At 39.5% G+C, this 17,833-nt stretch overlaps 1 protein-coding gene across 3 annotated transcripts in view; it reads right to left on the bottom strand.

Annotated features, from left to right (window-relative positions):
- The window catches only part of LOC146465965 (myoferlin-like), a 65,835-nt gene that overhangs the window by 40,595 nt on the left and 7,407 nt on the right, over window positions 1-17,833 (bottom strand). For all 3 annotated transcript variants that reach the window (XM_085128338.1, XM_085128339.1, XM_085128340.1), the window contains 18 exons: window positions 17,524-17,588; window positions 17,087-17,137; window positions 16,123-16,169; window positions 15,014-15,096; window positions 13,345-13,445; window positions 12,545-12,613; window positions 11,998-12,041; window positions 11,225-11,301; window positions 10,288-10,388; window positions 9,419-9,532; window positions 8,506-8,605; window positions 7,209-7,411; window positions 6,649-6,755; window positions 5,544-5,628; window positions 4,508-4,618; window positions 2,340-2,492; window positions 1,245-1,394; window positions 335-415 (listed from right to left, as the gene is read on the bottom strand). In XM_085128338.1, coding sequence (XP_084984464.1) covers window positions 335-415; window positions 1,245-1,394; window positions 2,340-2,492; window positions 4,508-4,618; window positions 5,544-5,628; window positions 6,649-6,755; window positions 7,209-7,411; window positions 8,506-8,605; window positions 9,419-9,532; window positions 10,288-10,388; window positions 11,225-11,301; window positions 11,998-12,041; window positions 12,545-12,613; window positions 13,345-13,445; window positions 15,014-15,096; window positions 16,123-16,169; window positions 17,087-17,137; window positions 17,524-17,588 — 1,742 coding nt within the window. The remainder of the gene's footprint in view (window positions 1-334; window positions 416-1,244; window positions 1,395-2,339; window positions 2,493-4,507; window positions 4,619-5,543; window positions 5,629-6,648; window positions 6,756-7,208; window positions 7,412-8,505; window positions 8,606-9,418; window positions 9,533-10,287; window positions 10,389-11,224; window positions 11,302-11,997; window positions 12,042-12,544; window positions 12,614-13,344; window positions 13,446-15,013; window positions 15,097-16,122; window positions 16,170-17,086; window positions 17,138-17,523; window positions 17,589-17,833) is intronic.

Here is a 17,833-nt window from a genome sequence, read left to right as displayed (position 1 = left end):
AGGCTAAGTGCAAAGTTTTCATTATGAAAATTGGTTTTCATTTATATGAAAACAACACTTATTTTTATATGAAAAGTTTTGCACAAAGCCTCGCTTTCTTAACGAGGTTTACAGCAACTCGGAAGTGGCCTATAGGCCTTTATCACTCGGCGGCCATGTTGAGTCTCAGGAGAATAAAAAGGTTTGTTTTCGCACGGCAAGCCTCGACCAGACGCGAATTTAATGCGAGGCTTGCCGTGTAAAAACAAAGCTTTTTATTCTCCTGAGACTAAACATGGCCGCTGAGCGATTAGGGTCTATTGTTAACTGCTATGATCAAATGAAGACATCTCACCGTTCCACCTGCATTTGACCAGGCGGGACGAGGCAGGCCTTTGGCTGTCCACTTTCCCAGAACACTCATCTGGTTCTCGTACTACAAACAGCAAGAAAAAACATTTCTTAGTTTCTTTACAAACTGTCATGTCCAATTTCATTCTCACATTTGTATGGCAAGCGTGCTGTGTAAGCAACTTCTTCATTAAGGTTGCTTTCGATTGGCCTTTTTTGGAAGGTCAATTCTGCAAACTATCGCTGACACATAATTTAAGAGCCGTCTTGTACTCCAGTAACTCCTAAAACCATTAATGAGGGATTTCTTGTCATCGTAGTATGTGTTCCTATTCCGGAATAGGGTAAGTCGAACGCACCCTAAGTTTTCAATTTCATGGATACAATCGCTTCAGGTTTATTGGTCGTTTTCAAATCCTCACCCACAAACCACGTAACAAGGCAAATGGATTGAAAACATATTTTAGCCAATTCACTGCTTACAGGAAGAAGTCAAGAAAAAAAGTTAAAAGCGTTTAAATTTTCAGCCCTATAGCGTCATTAAATTTTTCAAAACACAAGAGAAACAACGTTTTGAAAAAAAATTTAATATGATATTTAGCCACGAATGATGGTTCTCATGCAGGTGATCCATACGCAAATCGAATTACAAGTTGAAAATGTTGGTCTTTGTACATGGGTGGAGGACAAGCAAAGAGCAAGTAAAGCGCCCAAAAACTAAACAGGTCATGATGCCAAGTTAGGAAATCGAATCGGAATAGGGGCTTACCGCAAATATCTATGGGTTATCATGTGAGATTTTGACGACAAGATGGGCAAGTCCAAAGAATAAAAATCTTCAGCAATTTCTAAATTTTTTCCCTTAAACCTATCTATTCTTGTTCAAGCTCATTAGTAGTATACAATTATCTTACCGTTTCTGCAAAGACGCAGAAGTCGCCTTCAATATCCTGCCGGTTAGTCCAAGCCTCCTGATGTTTCTCGAGTCCAAGCCACAAAATCACGCGAACTTGAGCAGGGACCTCTGGGTAATCTTCTAGGTTAAGCTGCTTCTTACCAGGGTACTGTGGGGGGTGAAATGTTACAAGGAACAACTGCTGCTTACAGCTGTCACACGCAACTAGTTAACAATACGGATAGAGTGTTTCCGGCGCCAAATCAAATTAATCAATACTAAAACTGGGTTATCAACCTTTTAAACCGTGTTTTGTGTTTCATTGAAAAAATCTATAGTGGAAAAGCTATGTCATGTTTTAAGTAAACTGTCACGAAGATGACACTATTGTTAGGGAGCTTAAAGGAGCGACGAAGCGTACGGCAACTCCAACGAAAACGTATCCTGAAAATATCACTTTATTTCGCTCGCGCTACTTCGTGATTATTTCAACTCCTTCAACTTCTGCAGAAACTGCGAACTACCCAGGAACCAAATTAGTAGGAGTGGCGTTCAAGTTAAGAAAGAAAATGAAAAATTCACCGTCGTGTGTTCATGTTCCCCACAAAACCTTGAATTTGGTCATTTCACGTTGTCGTTTTGCAGAGGACGGCACAGAAATGTTCGAATGATGCGATTGGTTTTGTTCATTAAAAGCTTTTGTTTTGTGTCGTTGTCGTTGCCGTCGCCCTCCTCGTTGCTTAGGCTACCTATTCTGTTTCCCCGACGTACGTCCAACCCCTGATGTTACTGATCCAAGCAGAATGCAAGACGTGTGTCATACATTAATAAAGTTAAAGACCTTGTCAGGCACGAGCAATGTACTGTAGATGACCATCGGGTAAGCTCATAGCAATTGCCGCCAAGGGCGCCTTTACATGCTAGGTACAATCTTTACAGTGGAATTGTAAGGCGCATTTCACCATCAGGAAATGTAGACCGCGACGTTTCGATCACATTATTATACTACTTGACTATGTCATGCGATTAGTGACGTCTGTTACCGCTATCGCTTTTCACGCAAATTTTGTTCTCTTTAGCAGGGTAAATTAAAATGGTTTCCAGTAAGCTTTACCTCCATGAACAGATCCAACACTTGGCCACAGTGCTTCCCACGAGCAGCTACATGAGGCGAGTACAGAAGATCATAAGCTGGAATACGATGATATGCTATTCTCTTTTCTCCACTCATCATCCAGATCACAACATCAGGCATACTGTTCTGAGGCTAAAAATACAACTTATTTTAGTAAGATTCATGTCTGTTTTACACTGATCTGTACGCAGATGTGTCCTTAGATCTTTCCGATGAGGAAGGGAAATCAGAGGCGCCTGCACAGTAGTATAGGAGGGATGTTTTACCCCTCTTTTTGAGATCTCATTTAAGTCAAGTTTACACGACAAGTGATTTGGGCAGTGCACCCCTTTAATTTGGCATGCGTGCCTAAAATTTGAGGCCCGGCACCCTCACATTTTTTGAGTTGAGCACGGATGCCCAAGAATTTACGGGCGCCGAGACCACGTGAATAGGTGGCCCCGAGTCCGCCACCTGATCGGGTTGCCAGGCCCAAATTTTTCCCCTTTTGCTAAGCGTTATGGATCGCAACATGCAGGAGCAATCAAAGAAGGCGTCCTTCAATTTAGATTCCACTAAAAAAAACACCAAAAAGTCTGCGCGGTTTAACGTAATCCGAGGAGGGAACCGTGCTGATTGAACTGTGGGAAAAAAACAGAAAACTATCATTGGACGCTTCGAAAACATCTAAAGAAACAACTCAAATCTACAAACTCTTGCTAGTGAGTTCACGCTTGCGTGCATGGTATGAGGTTTACACGATTTAAGCTTAACAATGTAATGCAATGTTGTTGTGTTATCCGATGTTGTAGTAAATAAGTCGTTCAGTTTTCTACAATACCATAAAATGGTACGCCGTCCAGTTGTGTTGTCCACCATTTTATAAACGATCGACGGACAAGAATCCTCCACTTAAAAGGGGTGAACCCTTGACAAATGCACCGATATGCTAAAGAGTTTGGGAGTGCCTTCTAGTCCTGCAAAGTCATAAACCACGTGAAGAAGAAGTCACGTGGAGAATCACGTGAGGGTCACGAGACTGAAATAGGTATCTTTTCACTTATATAAACACAAACGCTAAGTTGCGGTTATTCCAAGTACAAGCAAGACGCGAACGTATGCCACAAGACTCCGTTTTATGTACCTTCTCGACCACCTTTCAGAGGAAAACAGAGATTTTTTTGTGACACAAAGACATCAAAATCGATCGAACACGCTCCAAAACGGAGTTTTTCTAAAACGTTGCCCAAAGTGGGCATTTTTGAAAAATTATGCAGGGTTTTCATTTGAGGCCGGAGGCCGGACGTTTCGTCCGGTCGTTTGCCATTCCACGTCCGGTACTTTGAGATCAATATTGGCGATTTTTTTTACTACTGTGTTATATATTTTTCTTACTAAGGCATCTCATGAACATACTGACTAGAGGGTAACAGAATAATGATAAGCCAATGAAAATTCTGTTGTTGCAATTCTCCCTCCCTCTCCCCCTAGCAACTGACCATTTTCATTCAGTAATTTACTTTTTAAAGAGAATTTTAGTGAGCGCCAGCATTGCCTAGGAAACTGTTTCCTTGGTTCCAGAAACGCTGGAAATGGCGTTTCTGAGTATTCTATTTTAAAAATTTCCTTGGGGAGCATGCCCCCAGATCTCCCTAGGTACTTGCGCCTTCGCCGCTCGCGAGGCGCCTTACGGCGCCAAGAAAACATTCACGTCCGGTGCTTTCAAAAGTATGTCCGCTACTTTACAAAACAGTTGAAAACCCTGTTACTGTTGAACATTGATCAAAGCCCTTTTCGCTGAACGCATCCATGGTTCTTTTACGACAGAGAAGTGAATTTAAGTCAGCTTAATGGACCGGTTAAACAACGTAGAAGTAATCAAAAGCGGTGCGTAGTACGGACGAGAAATGTTACACGATTTTGGGTGTAATTAGTACAGCTTTTAAACCAAACCAAGATGATTACTGAAAAGTACATATTTACCATTTTTTTTTGTTTGATTTTATTCGCTTGTTTGTGAATTTTTTTCAAACGTTCTTCACTGATCGATCTGTCTATATGTTTGCTTGTTTGTTAATTTGTTTTTCTATCTGTCTGTCTTTCTATTTGACATTTGTTTGTTTGTTGTTCGACAACAACGTAAACTAGGTATGGGCCAGACAATATACCTCAACTGCAAGCAAACGGAGCTTCTTCAAGAAGTCTTCGATAGTACCGATTGTTTCCTCCACATCCGTTGCACTTTCACGAAGTTTCGTGGCCTCCTCAAGGATAGCTTCCTATAGTTTGTTCAAAAAATAACAAAATGTTATCCGTTAATCTTTTGGGGTAAATATTTTTTCTTCATATACTGAGTTATACAATGTGCTTCTCTTGTTATACATTTTTATCCAACCAATCATCTTTCACTCGAGAGGCTTCCTCGGCTCTCAAATAAAAACGACATAACTGAAAGATTTACCATACCGTAAACTGACGTTCATAAACCCTGAGCTTATGCAACTTCGTAAGGGGTTTTAGATGGGCTTCTAAACGGGGGGGGCTTATAACCAGAATAAAAAAACCGTTTCCAAACGAGCTAAAGCAGTGTTGATCGAAATACGTTTTTCATTTACTCTTTCAAACGTCAATATTTGGAAGAACATTAAAACTAACAACACGAACGAAACTAGAGGGGGCTTACATCGGGGGGGGGGGGGGGGGCTTATAATGGGATGTATTTTTTGGTTTACAGGTAGATGGGCCTATAACCGGGAGGGCTTATAAGCGGGGGGGGGGGGGGGGAGGGGGGCTTATAAGAGGCAGTTTACGGTATTACCATAACATATTACCAACAAGTTTTTTTCTTTCTTTTTGTTTTCCGAGTTTGCCTGTGTCACTTACATATTCCATCACATTATTTCCATTGCACATATGCCACACATTGACATTCCAATCCTAGCAGTATGCAGGATGTTTGTCCCATGAACCTAGTTTAATAGCTCCCACGAGTCTCCTGTAGCTCAGTGGTAGAGCATCCGAATCAGTAATCGGAAGGTCTTAGGTTCGACCCCTGATAGGAGCACTCGGATTTTTTTTCCGAGTATGCCTGTGTCATCCTTCTCAAGTTTTTTTCTTTGTTAGATGAATGTTTAAGTCAGTGCCGCAGGCATACTCGGTAAAAGAAACTCCATAACATAAACATAAATTAGTGAGCATACTTACCACCTCACTTTGTCTTGTCTCCTTGATTTTGAAATCAAGATCGTTCACTCCCGGAGTTTTTGCTGTCAGTTCAGGCAGAGGTGTTCTATGACAAGAATTATTTTAGCGATACGCCAAAAACGAGGACAAACGTTTCATCAGATATTTGAACACCAGGCAAGGAGTTAAAAAACAAAACACAACTTTAACCCACTTATTTCCCTCTGCTTCTCAAACTATTCATAATTTATGGATAAAATTAAAGCAAAATTTCAGTAAATTTTACGGCAATTTGATCATATAACCGAACCCGCTTAAAGGCAGTGATTTCCGTCCTTCTTTTTTCTTCACGAATTATCAACGAGTTTGAAACACGAGGAAGAGTGTTTCATCAGATATCCAAACACGGAGAAGTAGGTTGAAAAAACGAGGCGCAGCCGAGTTTTTTTAAACGACTTCGAGGAGAAATTCAAGGCTAAAGCTGGCAAAATGTTATGGTCATTAGGATCACATATGAAAACCACGGTAACGGTAGTGATTTTCTTTGTTTTCTCTTGATGAATTATTAATGAATTTGAGAAATAGATTTCTCAAAATCATTAATAATTCACGAAGAGAAAACAAACGAAATCACTACCGTTAACGAGGTTTGGAAATGTGATCTTAATTAGCATTAAATTTGATGTACTTTTTCTTTGAATTTCTCTAAGAATTATTAATGGTTTCAGAAGCTCTATCAAAATTCGAAAGAGTGTTTCAACTCATTTTCAAACACCTCAAAGTTGGTTAAAAATAACTCGGCTGCGCCTCGTTTTTCCAACCTACTTCTCGATGTTTGGAAATCGGAGGAAACACTCTTCCTCGTGTTTGATTTGTTAATACATGAAACTCGGAATGCTCAGCTATAAATACCATTTAATCAACTCTCGAAACTGAACTCAATCGTACTGAGCTCTCTCAAGAAGGAAGAAAGGCACAAAGGATAAAACTAACGAACGAATGACGGAACGAAGGAAAAAAGCCACACTGCTTTAGACAGAGTTAATCACAGTGAACGAAACTACTCTCACTGTACTTCTGACGCAATACATAAAAACATTCAACTTACAGTTTACTTCCGTCTTACCTACAACCCTCTATCAGTTTATCCAGCATTTTCATGATATGGACAGCAATACTAGGCAGTGAGTCGTTTTGGGTGATTGCCAGTTGGACATTCTCCAAGTCGGTTTCCTAAGATAAGACAACGCGTGTTTGGTGACACTAACATACAGGCATAGAGCACGCAAGATTTAAAACATTGGACTTTTAGGTAGTATTTCTGTAAACTAGATTGTTAGTGTTGTTGAACCTGGAGTACAAAGCCGAGCCCCTGATTTTCAAAGTGAATGCAAAAATGAGTTATCCGCTCGAGCAACCGATCGAAATCGCAAGTTTAAACCAGCGGTGGTTTCAGCGCACTTTGGACCCGGGTGCTATAGTTGCGGCGATTTCCCCAAAATTGTCGCCGAAGTTACGTGAAGTTTCAAACATTTTCGAAACCACAGTGACTGTAATATTTCAGAGACAAATCGCGCCCAAATTGTCCTACACTTCCGATATTTATCGCGAGCTCGAACGCGACAAGCGTTGAATACGAAAAAAATGGGGATGTGTAAAGGGGCCTTAAAATCAACCAATACTTACAAGTTGTTCACACATTCTTGAAAGGATGTTTAGTGGTTCCAGCCTAAATGCAATGTCCTCCCAGTGGCTGTCCACATTGCAGCAGGGCTTGATATCATTCCACGGCAGGAAGTAATAATAGCAGCCGTCAAATATGGCATTTGTCGGCGAGGTGGAAGATGCTGATGGGGGAACGGATACGTCCAGCTGATTTCCATAGTTGCCTACAAAACAAAATGGAAAATGAAATCTGGGCCTCAACCACACGTGAAAGTTTTCGAGAGTGTTTGAAAAACCCACGATTTCCTCGACGAGTAGGCGTTTTCGTTTCTCTCGCTGCCCATATGTATACGGTTGACTTCTACCCTTGTTATTATAATAATAATAAATAAGATATTTTAACAGGGAGCCCACGTCAACGAAAACCACCGTTATCAATCGTTTTTGCCATCTACACGTAAGCATTTAAATCTCCACTTGAAAAATTCTCCACTTTGGACAATGATTATGAATATTCCGTTTTGGGAGCGTTTTCAATCATTTTTGTTAATATACGTGTGGACGGGAGGCCTAACCGGATAAAGAAATCTCTGTTTCAAATGAAAACGATCGAAAATGGATACTTGGGGGCGGTACCCTACCAGCGTTAAAAGGACCTTGCCATACCAATTGATCTCAAAGGAGAAACGTCGTGCAACATGAATTCAAGATTGAGCTGTTACGGCTACTCCACTCAGTTTGAAGAGGTAATTGTAAAGCATTGCATTCAAATAGAGCGAAACGCCGCAACATTAGCAAGTTAATGACTTGGGTAAAAATCATAAAAAATGGTGATAAGCCATGTCAAGAATGGCAAAGGAGAACTGATACAATTTCCAAAATTCAAGTCGGATGCTAGTGACTGGTAACAATAGACCCTATTGAATTTTGGACATGCTAACGAGGCTAGTAAGGCTAACTTCCATGAAAATAAAAGAATACTTTATCGGCTGCCATTTATAAAAAAGGTCTATAACCGTATGAGACAAATAAACGTTAAGTCTCTCTGGGATCAGAATGTGCTGTCTTGATGAAAAAATGCTTGTTCACCAAGACAAGACACCTTCCGAATCTCTCCCCCCCCCCCCCCCCCCCCCTCCACAACAAATATATGCCTAACTGTTTTAGGCCGTTGGTTTACTGTTTCGAGTTGTTTTTATTGTCAAACGTAGCCAATTGTGAAACGCAACTTCTCTCCAAAACTAAGCCTCTAAAAACGTCTTTATATTAGGACGTTTGACGGTACTGCAATACTCTTCACACTTCTAGGTTTCATTACCTATACTTATTTCAAATGTTACTGGTCCATCAGTGCAAGCCACCATCGTGGCCTCCAGGAAGCAAGCAAATAACTTGTATTTCCGTCGACGGAGGTAAGTCTGTCAAAAGAAAAATGTAACATTTACTTAAGGCGCTTTCCATTTTTCAGAACTGGCAAGCCAGACAAGGTAGTCTGCAAAGAGAATGCGCAGATTTGATGGTCTGGTTATATGGTAGTCCTAAGTTCAAATTTCTTCAGAATAACGGGTACCATTTTCCATCATTTTTTCGGTGTGAAATTTTTTTGTGCAACAATGGGTTTAAAATGACCCACTCCATAAAGTAACTGCCGGTCTGGCCGGTCATTTTTGTCCAATTTTTATATACATGCTATGGGACATTTTAATGCTTAGAGATAAAACTCAACAAAACAACTTAACACCAATTCGTTTGTTCGTTCATTCATTGATTTATGTATTTGTTTATTTCTCTAATTACCCCCACATAGTGAAGGGCTGGGTGTCTCAAACTACAACGAAAATGTGCACTTGTCTGAAAAGCGTCTCGGGTGAAAATCAGTCAAGGATCTTTAAAGATCTGTATAAGAATTTTGTAAGATCTTAAGAGGGATCCTCAAAGTTCTTCATTTTTAAAACTCAAAGAGTTGCAACGATCTTGCATAATCCTTCCAAGACCCCAATTTCAGGAAAGATCCTTAAGGACCTTTGAAGATCTTGAAGGATCTTTCTTTTCTGATCCTCTAGGATGCTTCATAGGAGCCTTCAAGAGTCCTGTGAGATTATGAAGGATCCTGTAGCTATGTAGAAGCCTATACGAGCCTCTCAAAACAAAGAACTGAGAATTGAGCGCCGTTATGCACACCTTCGTAATAGTTATGTTTTTTTTGGTAACAAACTGCAAAATATACTTACCTGGATGCGTATAATGTCATCGCTGAGAACATTTTCCACCAGTTTTGTGGGCTGTGTGTCCAGTTTAGTCTCAAGTTCAACCAGAAGTCGTCCACGATATGCAACGCCTTCCCCCTGCAAAGAATAAAATTAACAACACATTTCCTTCTTTTCCAAATATTTAGCTTCAAATGCATCCTTACATTATCGCTACTTGATCGAACATGTAACTAGTAATATGGGCCACTTAAGGGCACAGGCAATCAGCGTGCAGTATTTTTTAAATGGACCAATCAAAAACAAGAGCCAGTCCCAAACCGTGCTATGAAAAAGAGGTCATGTGATTGATAAAAGCGTGGTTTGGGACTGGCTCTAGTTTTTTATTGGTCCATTGCAAAAATATTGCAAGCTGATTGGCCGTGCCCTCACGTGTCCCATATTACTACTTAATATGTAGGTCCTGAAAACGAAGGACATTATCACCAAAGATGAAAATGTCTTGTGGCTCAAACAAATTCTCCCAAGAATAAGATAAGACCCTTACAGTGTAACAAATGTGTGGAGAATAGTGATGTTCCTGTTTCTAACACAATATACACTTTATTTCAACTCGAATTATCAGAGTTCTGTTGTTGTTGTTGTCGTTGTTGTTGCTCTTGTTGTTACTGTTGATGTTACTGTTCTTGTTGATGGACGATTCGTGTACATGTGCCTGTGCTAGAGGTCGCTTAGTAACAGCACATATCATGACAGCAACAAATTTACAAGAACCTACTAGCGGTTTTGTTTTTGTGCCGCTTTTTTGGTCATATGGTACTGGTAAACCTTCTAAAAGAGTAAAAAAGCCAAACATTTCTGGTAGATGATCACATGTATTTTATACCACTTACCACACCCAAATTAAGTTCTTCATACTCGTCAGGAAGATCAGAGTACTCTCTTGTGGATCCGTAAAAATTGATGAAGCAAGGTCCAAATCGTGGTAGGTAGCCTGTCAGTTCAAGATGTGAGGGGCAAAATAAAACAATTTCTTGTTAACAACAATTATAATAATAACTAACTTGTGCCATTAAGAAGCACAACGTCCAAAGAGGAACGATTTGTAAGTATATTAAATTTAATATATTTTCAGATTGTCTTTGAACACCGGCTTTGGCAAACCTTTCGAACGGAAAAACAATTCCCTTGGACACTGTCGAAACCATTGCTTAAAAGTTGAATCTATTGCAAAACCTATTGTAGGTTACATGTATTTTGCCTTGAATTCTGATTAGTTCATTGCGATCTTTACGGATGCGGTGATTGGCGGGAGTAATAACTTTGATTTGGGTTTTACGACACTTTATCGAGACTCGTTCATATTTTAGAGCGGTTTTCAACTGACTGTCAAAAGCCATTCCAGTTTGCTTTGGTTTTGCTTTATTACGCTCTGCCATTGGTTAGCAAAACTTTCGCGCCACTTGCTCAATCAATAGAGCCTTTGCATAAATGGCACCCAAATTTAAATAACAATACTTGATACATCCTAAACCTCGTGTTTATGTTTCCAGAAAAAGGATTTTTCACATGAATGTGAGGCTTAGGATGTATAAAGTATTGTTATCCAAATTTGGGCGGCATTTATTCAAAGGGTCTATGAGAAAACAAAACCACAACCAATCGTGACATGCTCGCCGGTGTTTTCCCGCGCTTGGAGCCGGAAGCATGTGTTTGTTTCGAATCCTGATCGGTTCATTGCACTGTTTGCTTCTGTTGTGATTGGCCTGAGTAACTAATTTCATTATGGTGTTACAACACTCTACTTATACAATACAGCTGTAACATTACCTTCTTCCCCTTGTCCGGATATGGCGGCTATGGGAAGATAATAAGTGCCGATGCAATCATCGCCGGACAGTTTATCCCTGCAAAAACAAATCACAAGGCAAACTACGTCTTACGTCTTCTACTGCCAAGGGCGTCTAAGTTTAAAGGTGAAGTAAGACTATAGCTAGCAGTGAACTTTGCAAATATTGACAGACAAAGAACGCTAAAACAAACTGGTCCTAAGTATCTGTTAATTTCAATGGTCATAATTCAGGATTTCATCCACAATCCAACAGTTATAAGAACCTTGCACAGTATAATAAACAGCACCAGACGACAGACATGGCATGTGTAACTATAACGGTCCTAATAATAACGGTCCTCCCCAATGGGGCAAGATGTACCAAAAGCTGCTAAGTAAATAGAATACTTTACGGGATACAGACGGTCCCACAGTTGTGAATCAACTTTCATTAGGATTGAGGAGGATTGGAAAATGGAGCTACATTCTAGAAAGCTGGTCGGCTCAGATGTGCCGGATGTTTTGCATGCGGCTCTCAATTCGTTAAGGAAACGCTGCCCCGAAATCGTCTCGCTTTTTGGCGGTACATTCGGAGTAAAAAACTATGATAATGGGCAGGGCTTCCGTTTTTACTAGAAAACCAAGCGCAAAGCAGCGGATAAAACATCTAAGGCAACGTTTCCTAAGGGAATTAACGGCCAACAACAAACAGCGATCTAAAAAAAGTATAGGTCAGTTATTTCCAGAGCCATTTAATTGTAAGTTCACTTACCAGTCCCATAACTGCAGCTTTAACTTTTCAGCCATGGTAGGAAACTAAAACCAAGAAAAACACACATCACAGTTTTCAGATAATAGGATCTCGTGTTATTTAGACAGGAACACCAAACAAAAACACGCAAGCAAAATACTTAAGTTGTCTCCTGTATTTCCAACTCGTTTTGCGGACTTTGCTAATACTTTAGTATAGTTTGATACGCTCGGATGCTTTAGCCGAAAATTTAAGCTGCAGAAAGTTTTAAGAAACGCAATCTTATTTCCCGAATTTAAGCTAATATACGAGCTGTTGCTGGCTTAACAAAAATGTTATCTGACTTTATTTCGCAGTTTTTCGACATACCTGTCCCTGTGAAAACTAACGGAATTTGTTTTCCAGCGTCGCGAAATTTTGGCTGAAATTTTCTTTACAACTAAATCTAAATTTCTGAGGTGATCAAGGCCTTCTGGACAGATATCCAGCGAAATGAGCTGTTGGGTTCCCCTGTTTAGAAGGTAAATGCGATAGAAAAAAGTGGGACGTTTCAATGACACATTTTTACCTGAAATGGTACATGTAGCTCCTGATTGAATTCAGGGTGGTCGCAGTTTTCATGAACGTTTGTCTTTCCCTAAAGGCGAATTGAACGAATGAGAAAAAACATGGTTTAAGGGAAAGGAAAACTTATGTGAATGGACAGTAAAGGGACGAAAATAAATTCCACTGCCAAGATTGTTCTCCATTGCAATCATTAAAATTTGTTCATGTATTACAACGTTGTGTGATAATTAATTTTAAAAGTCTAAAATGTATCAAAAGAGGACGTTCAAAATAAAAAGATATACCTAAAAATATCTAAAATACAAAGTATGCACGGTGCAGTGGTGAGAGCACTCGCCTCTCACCAATGTGGCCCAGATTCGATTCCCGGACTCGGCGTCATACGTGGGTTGAGTTTTTTGTTAGTTCTCTTCCTTGCTCCAAGAGTTTTTCTCCAGGTAATCTGGTTTTCCCCTCTCCTCAAAAAACCAACATTTCCAAATTCTAATTCGATCTGGCGAAAATCCCCAATAAGTGCTCTGCGCTAAATATTGAGTGGCACTTAAATAAAGTGATTCAATTTATTGATTTATTTATTAATTTATACTTGAATAAGTGTGAACCCAGAGAAAACCCTCTTCCTCAGAGAAGCCCAAGGATCATTGGGTCAACACTTCAAGACACAGTTCAAATAATAATGTCATGTTAAATTAGAACGTGTTAAATTCTGAGGGAAAATCTCCGTATGACTTTGACAAGCTAGCTAGGGAATGGACCAAAACAGGAATCCAAAAAGGAAAAGGTCTGTTTTTTGAGCCTGACCTCTTTGCCAGCAAATGCAAAAAGCAGATATGGATCCACGAGCTCTTTCATCTGACCACCAAGCAAAGCTTTCTTCATATGCTCACCAATAGCGGAGTCCACTAGAAGAAGCAATACATACATGAATTGTTAGGACGCAGAAGCTTCATGTCATGATATTCTTCAAATCAACCTCGTCACCTGATGAAGACAAGACATTAGGGAGCTTAAGCAGCAGCGACGTCAACGGCAACGAAAACGTCACCTGAAAATATAATTTTATTTCATTGTGCTACTTCGCGATTATTTCAACTCGCTCAACTTCTACAGAAACGGCGAACTACCCAGAAAACGAATTGGTAGGAGTGGCGTTCAAGTTAAGAAAGAAAATGAAAAACTCACCGTCCTGTACTCACGTTCTCCAAAAACATCTTGAATTTGGTCATTTCACGTTGTTGTTTTGCAGAGGACAGCGAAGAAATAAACCAAAATGTAAAACGCACGTGCAGAGCGATTGTTTTTTGCTCATTAAACCTATTGTTTTGTGGCGTTGTCGTTGTCGTCGCCGTCGTCGTTGCTCAAGCTCCCTATTAGCTAACAGCGGAGACGGTTCAACAACACGACCTATCTTCCTGAGATTACTGGTTCCTGATCCAGGCGATAACACTTATTTTATTTTAAGTGCCAAGTCGTTTGAACTCGAAAGACATAGTCTGTCTAAGAGGGGTAGTGTACAAGATCACATCCTACGACTGCCAGGTCACTTAAAGACAAACAACTCATTGAACACAAACAAGCGACTAGAAATGGTAACGTCAACACTTACACCGCCTGCTATTTATTTACAAATGCATCTTGCTTGTTTTAACTCATTTAGTTCTACTATCTACCTTGCCTACTCTTCTCACTGTTCTTTACACTATATACAATTCTTACGATAATTAATTCCAAGGTTTTATCTTTTCCTTGATCATTTCCTTTATTCTCATGGCCGAAACAATTAAGGACGGTGCCAACTTTTGTTACTGCACATCTGGAGATACTCGGGTTTCCTATGGGTGATGGTGCCTACTAATACAGGGATATTTTTGCACGGTTTAAAACTATGCGGGGAAGGCAGAACTTAGCAAGTGCTTTTAGTATCCAAAATGAAAACTGGGGGTAACCATGCGTTTTTCAGAGATAATAAAGCTTCAATTTGGAAAACAAACGCCGTACATTGCTTTGTATTTTACGGCTTTTTAGAACAATTGTTGCTTAATTATCTCTAAAACATGCGTGGTTACTCCCAATTTTGGATTCCAATAACCCTTGCTAAGATCTGCTTTGCCCAGATAGTCAGAAACCAAACAAAAATACTTCTTTATTAGTAGGCACCGTCCTTAAGTAGTGATTGTGAGAAGACGTCAGATGCTAGTCGCTATACCGGGACTTGTGTTTTAAACATCCTCCAAGGCAAGCGGCGTGGCCTAGTGGTAAGAGCGCCGTAATTGTAATCCGGAGGTCAAGGGTTCAAGTCGTACTCCGACCACTTCGTTTTGTTTCACGGTAGTCCTGCGTGTTTTTTTTTTTTTTTTTTTTTTTTTTCTTTTTCTTTTTGGATTTTGCTTGATCATAATATGTGTGATTCTTGCAAAATGACACGCAAGTTTTAACTGGCACTCGAAAAATATGAACTGCAAAAACTTACTCTGTGGAATATCTTCAGCTCTAAATACTCTCAAAGAGAAAACAGCTGGTCTCAGCATCATTCCCGGAGGTTGGATCAAATTACTGTCAAAAAAAAACATTGAGGTCACCCTTGAATTCACGAGACACAACACTCAAATTAATTTGTCAATATTAGACAAAGAACTTGTAAGATCAACATGCAACGTATTTTCCCATGACATACTTGCCTGTCGTCATCAAGTAGTTCAGTTCAAGGTCAAAGATATTCTCTTTAATACCCATAGTGCCAAAATGCACAACTGCTAGCTCTGGCAAGAATCATCACTGTCCCCTTAGTCAACATGTATCCCAGAAGGCCATTTTTATGATGATGTCATTTACTACAACTACCAGAATCCTTCAGTTTGTTGGTTTCTCTTGCAAATTAGGATATTTAACAATTATTCCAAGAGCGCGCGTTGGATATGAGATGATAGATAGCCAACGAGGCGCGTAGCGCCGAGTTGGCTATAATCATCTCATATCCAACAAGCGCAAGTGGAATAATTTTATTATTAAAAACAACCGAGAAATATTGCTAGATCTTACTGATTTCGCTGTGCAAGAACGATCAGAAGGCAATTTAATGGTCGCCATTTCTCGGCCATGGTATAATTGCTCATATACCATGGCCGCTAAGCCAATCAAATCCCTCGAATTGCATTATACAATGATGCAGTTTTTAATAATGTTAGCTAAACCTCACTGGGATTACGAAATTTACAAAAGAAAGGAAAAACGAAAAGGATTGTCGTAGTTGTAGTAAAACAACCTTATCGTGAAAATCACCTATTATTCCTTGAATCGTCAACAGCCTGTTGTTTAGAAATAATACTCAGGATTCATCATAACTTAGAAGGGCTTGGCGAATCCAGCCTCGTGTTTCTGTGTCACGAAGCTGCAACTTGGTGTATCACCACTCCCCAAAGATGGTTTGCTAGTCCATTACAAGGTTACACACCCAAAAAAAATTCATTAGGTTTTCCTAACAGTTCAGTGATACTTTTTTAAAGATATACATGTACCTGGATGGAAAGTAACTATTTATTTCAAACGATGAATTTTCAATTGTGCGCTGAAGTGACTTACTCTTCTATGTCATCAAGGTCATCTTGATCTGCACTTACAGTCACTGTCTAAAAAAACAGTCGATAAAAGTCATATAGTCTAAAAAAGATCAGTATAGTTTTCAAACCGGTATTGATATTGTGCAAATCCTGGGTATGATCCCAAGGATATATATTATTGTAAGGGGTTTTAAGGGGGTTTAGACCTGATCTGGGGATGGAACTCTTAACCCAGGGTCTTAAGCATCACTACAAAATGAGTTCACAGAAACTACTTTCAAAGCACATCTTCGCACTCTGAGTGAAGAATTTTCCCTTATCGTGGGAAGATAACACTTATGGTTATGAAGGCATCTGAAATAAATGTGACTTCAACTGACTTTTCAGATCGCTTATCATTGTTTTAGCTCAGATTCACCAGAGTTTTTGCATGTGGCCTTGAATTCTTTCAGGAAGCGTTGCTCCAATATAATGTTTTATCCACTGCTTTGTACTTCGTTTTGTTTAAATGACGATGCTGTCACGAGGGTGGCAAAGCGTTGTTCCTAACTAATTTCGCTAGTTTTTATTTCAAAATGCATACGTTTCTCCAAAACTTCTGTAATAATGTATTCTGGTTCCAGTTACAAAATATATACTAATGTAATAATGTTTTATCCACTGCTTTGTACTTCGTTTTGTTTGAATGACGATGCTGTCACGAGGATGACAAAGCGTTGTTCCTAACTAATTTCGCCAGTTTTTATTTCAAAATGCATACGTTTCTCCAAAACTTCTGTAATAATGTATTCTGGTTCCAGTTACAAAATTAAACTTCATGAATAGAACAAAATACTCCAAGGGTGAAACAATATTTGGTGGGTTTAATTTGGTTAGGAGAGGCTCTAAGAAACAGTATTGTAAATTATTAGTAATATTATTTTTTAAGATGAGACCAGATGAAAAATTATTCCACGAAGAAAGCAGATGACATTAATATAACTTACTGGTGCTTCATCACCAGGTCCAAGAACCATAACTGTCACCTTCAAGTAGCCCTGGAAAAGGGGGAAACATTCAATCACACTTACATGAATAACAACCACTGGATATCATTATACAACAAAGCCAACACACAAGCCAACTATTTGTTCACCAGGCTTAAAAATGTTACATCACATTTCCTTTCATTGCGCATATGCCACTCATTGACATTCCAATCCTAGCAGTATGCAGGATGTTTGTCCCATGAACCTAGTTTAAGAGCTCCCATGAGTCTCCTGTAGCTCAGTGGTAGAGCATCCGAACTAGTAAACGGAAGGCTTAGGTTCGACTCCTGATAGAAGCACTCAGAATTTCTTTTTCCGAGTTTGCCTGTGTCATTTTTGAATAATACATCATTCTCAAGACAATTAATGGTGAAAAATACAGAAACAATTAATACCTTAGCTCCTGCCATTTTATCCTCAGGGTCAGACAATAAAACCCATTTCCTTAAAACAGCATGGGCTAAAAGTCAATTGAAAGCATAGTTAGTCAATAATATTTTTTAATAAATAATAAATAACTGGACAGGTAATTTAGCGATTAAGGCTTAAATCCCAGACATGGCATCCCTGGCAGGGTACAGGGTAGATTGAGTTTGTTGCTTAAAACATAAAATAATGTGATTTGTTTACCTATGAAGCACCAAAGAGCTCTCTAGGAACTCGTTCAATGTGTCCATATGTTCCAGATCGAGTTAGAATTTTGAA

The sequence above is a fragment of the Pavona decussata genome, unplaced genomic scaffold, assembly GCF_977016875.1.
Source record: "Pavona decussata unplaced genomic scaffold, jaPavDecu1.1 SCAFFOLD_155, whole genome shotgun sequence".
NCBI lineage: Eukaryota > Metazoa > Cnidaria > Anthozoa > Scleractinia > Agariciidae > Pavona > Pavona decussata.
Note: the sequence above shows the minus strand (reverse complement) of the source record. Positions and strands in the feature narration are given on the sequence as shown.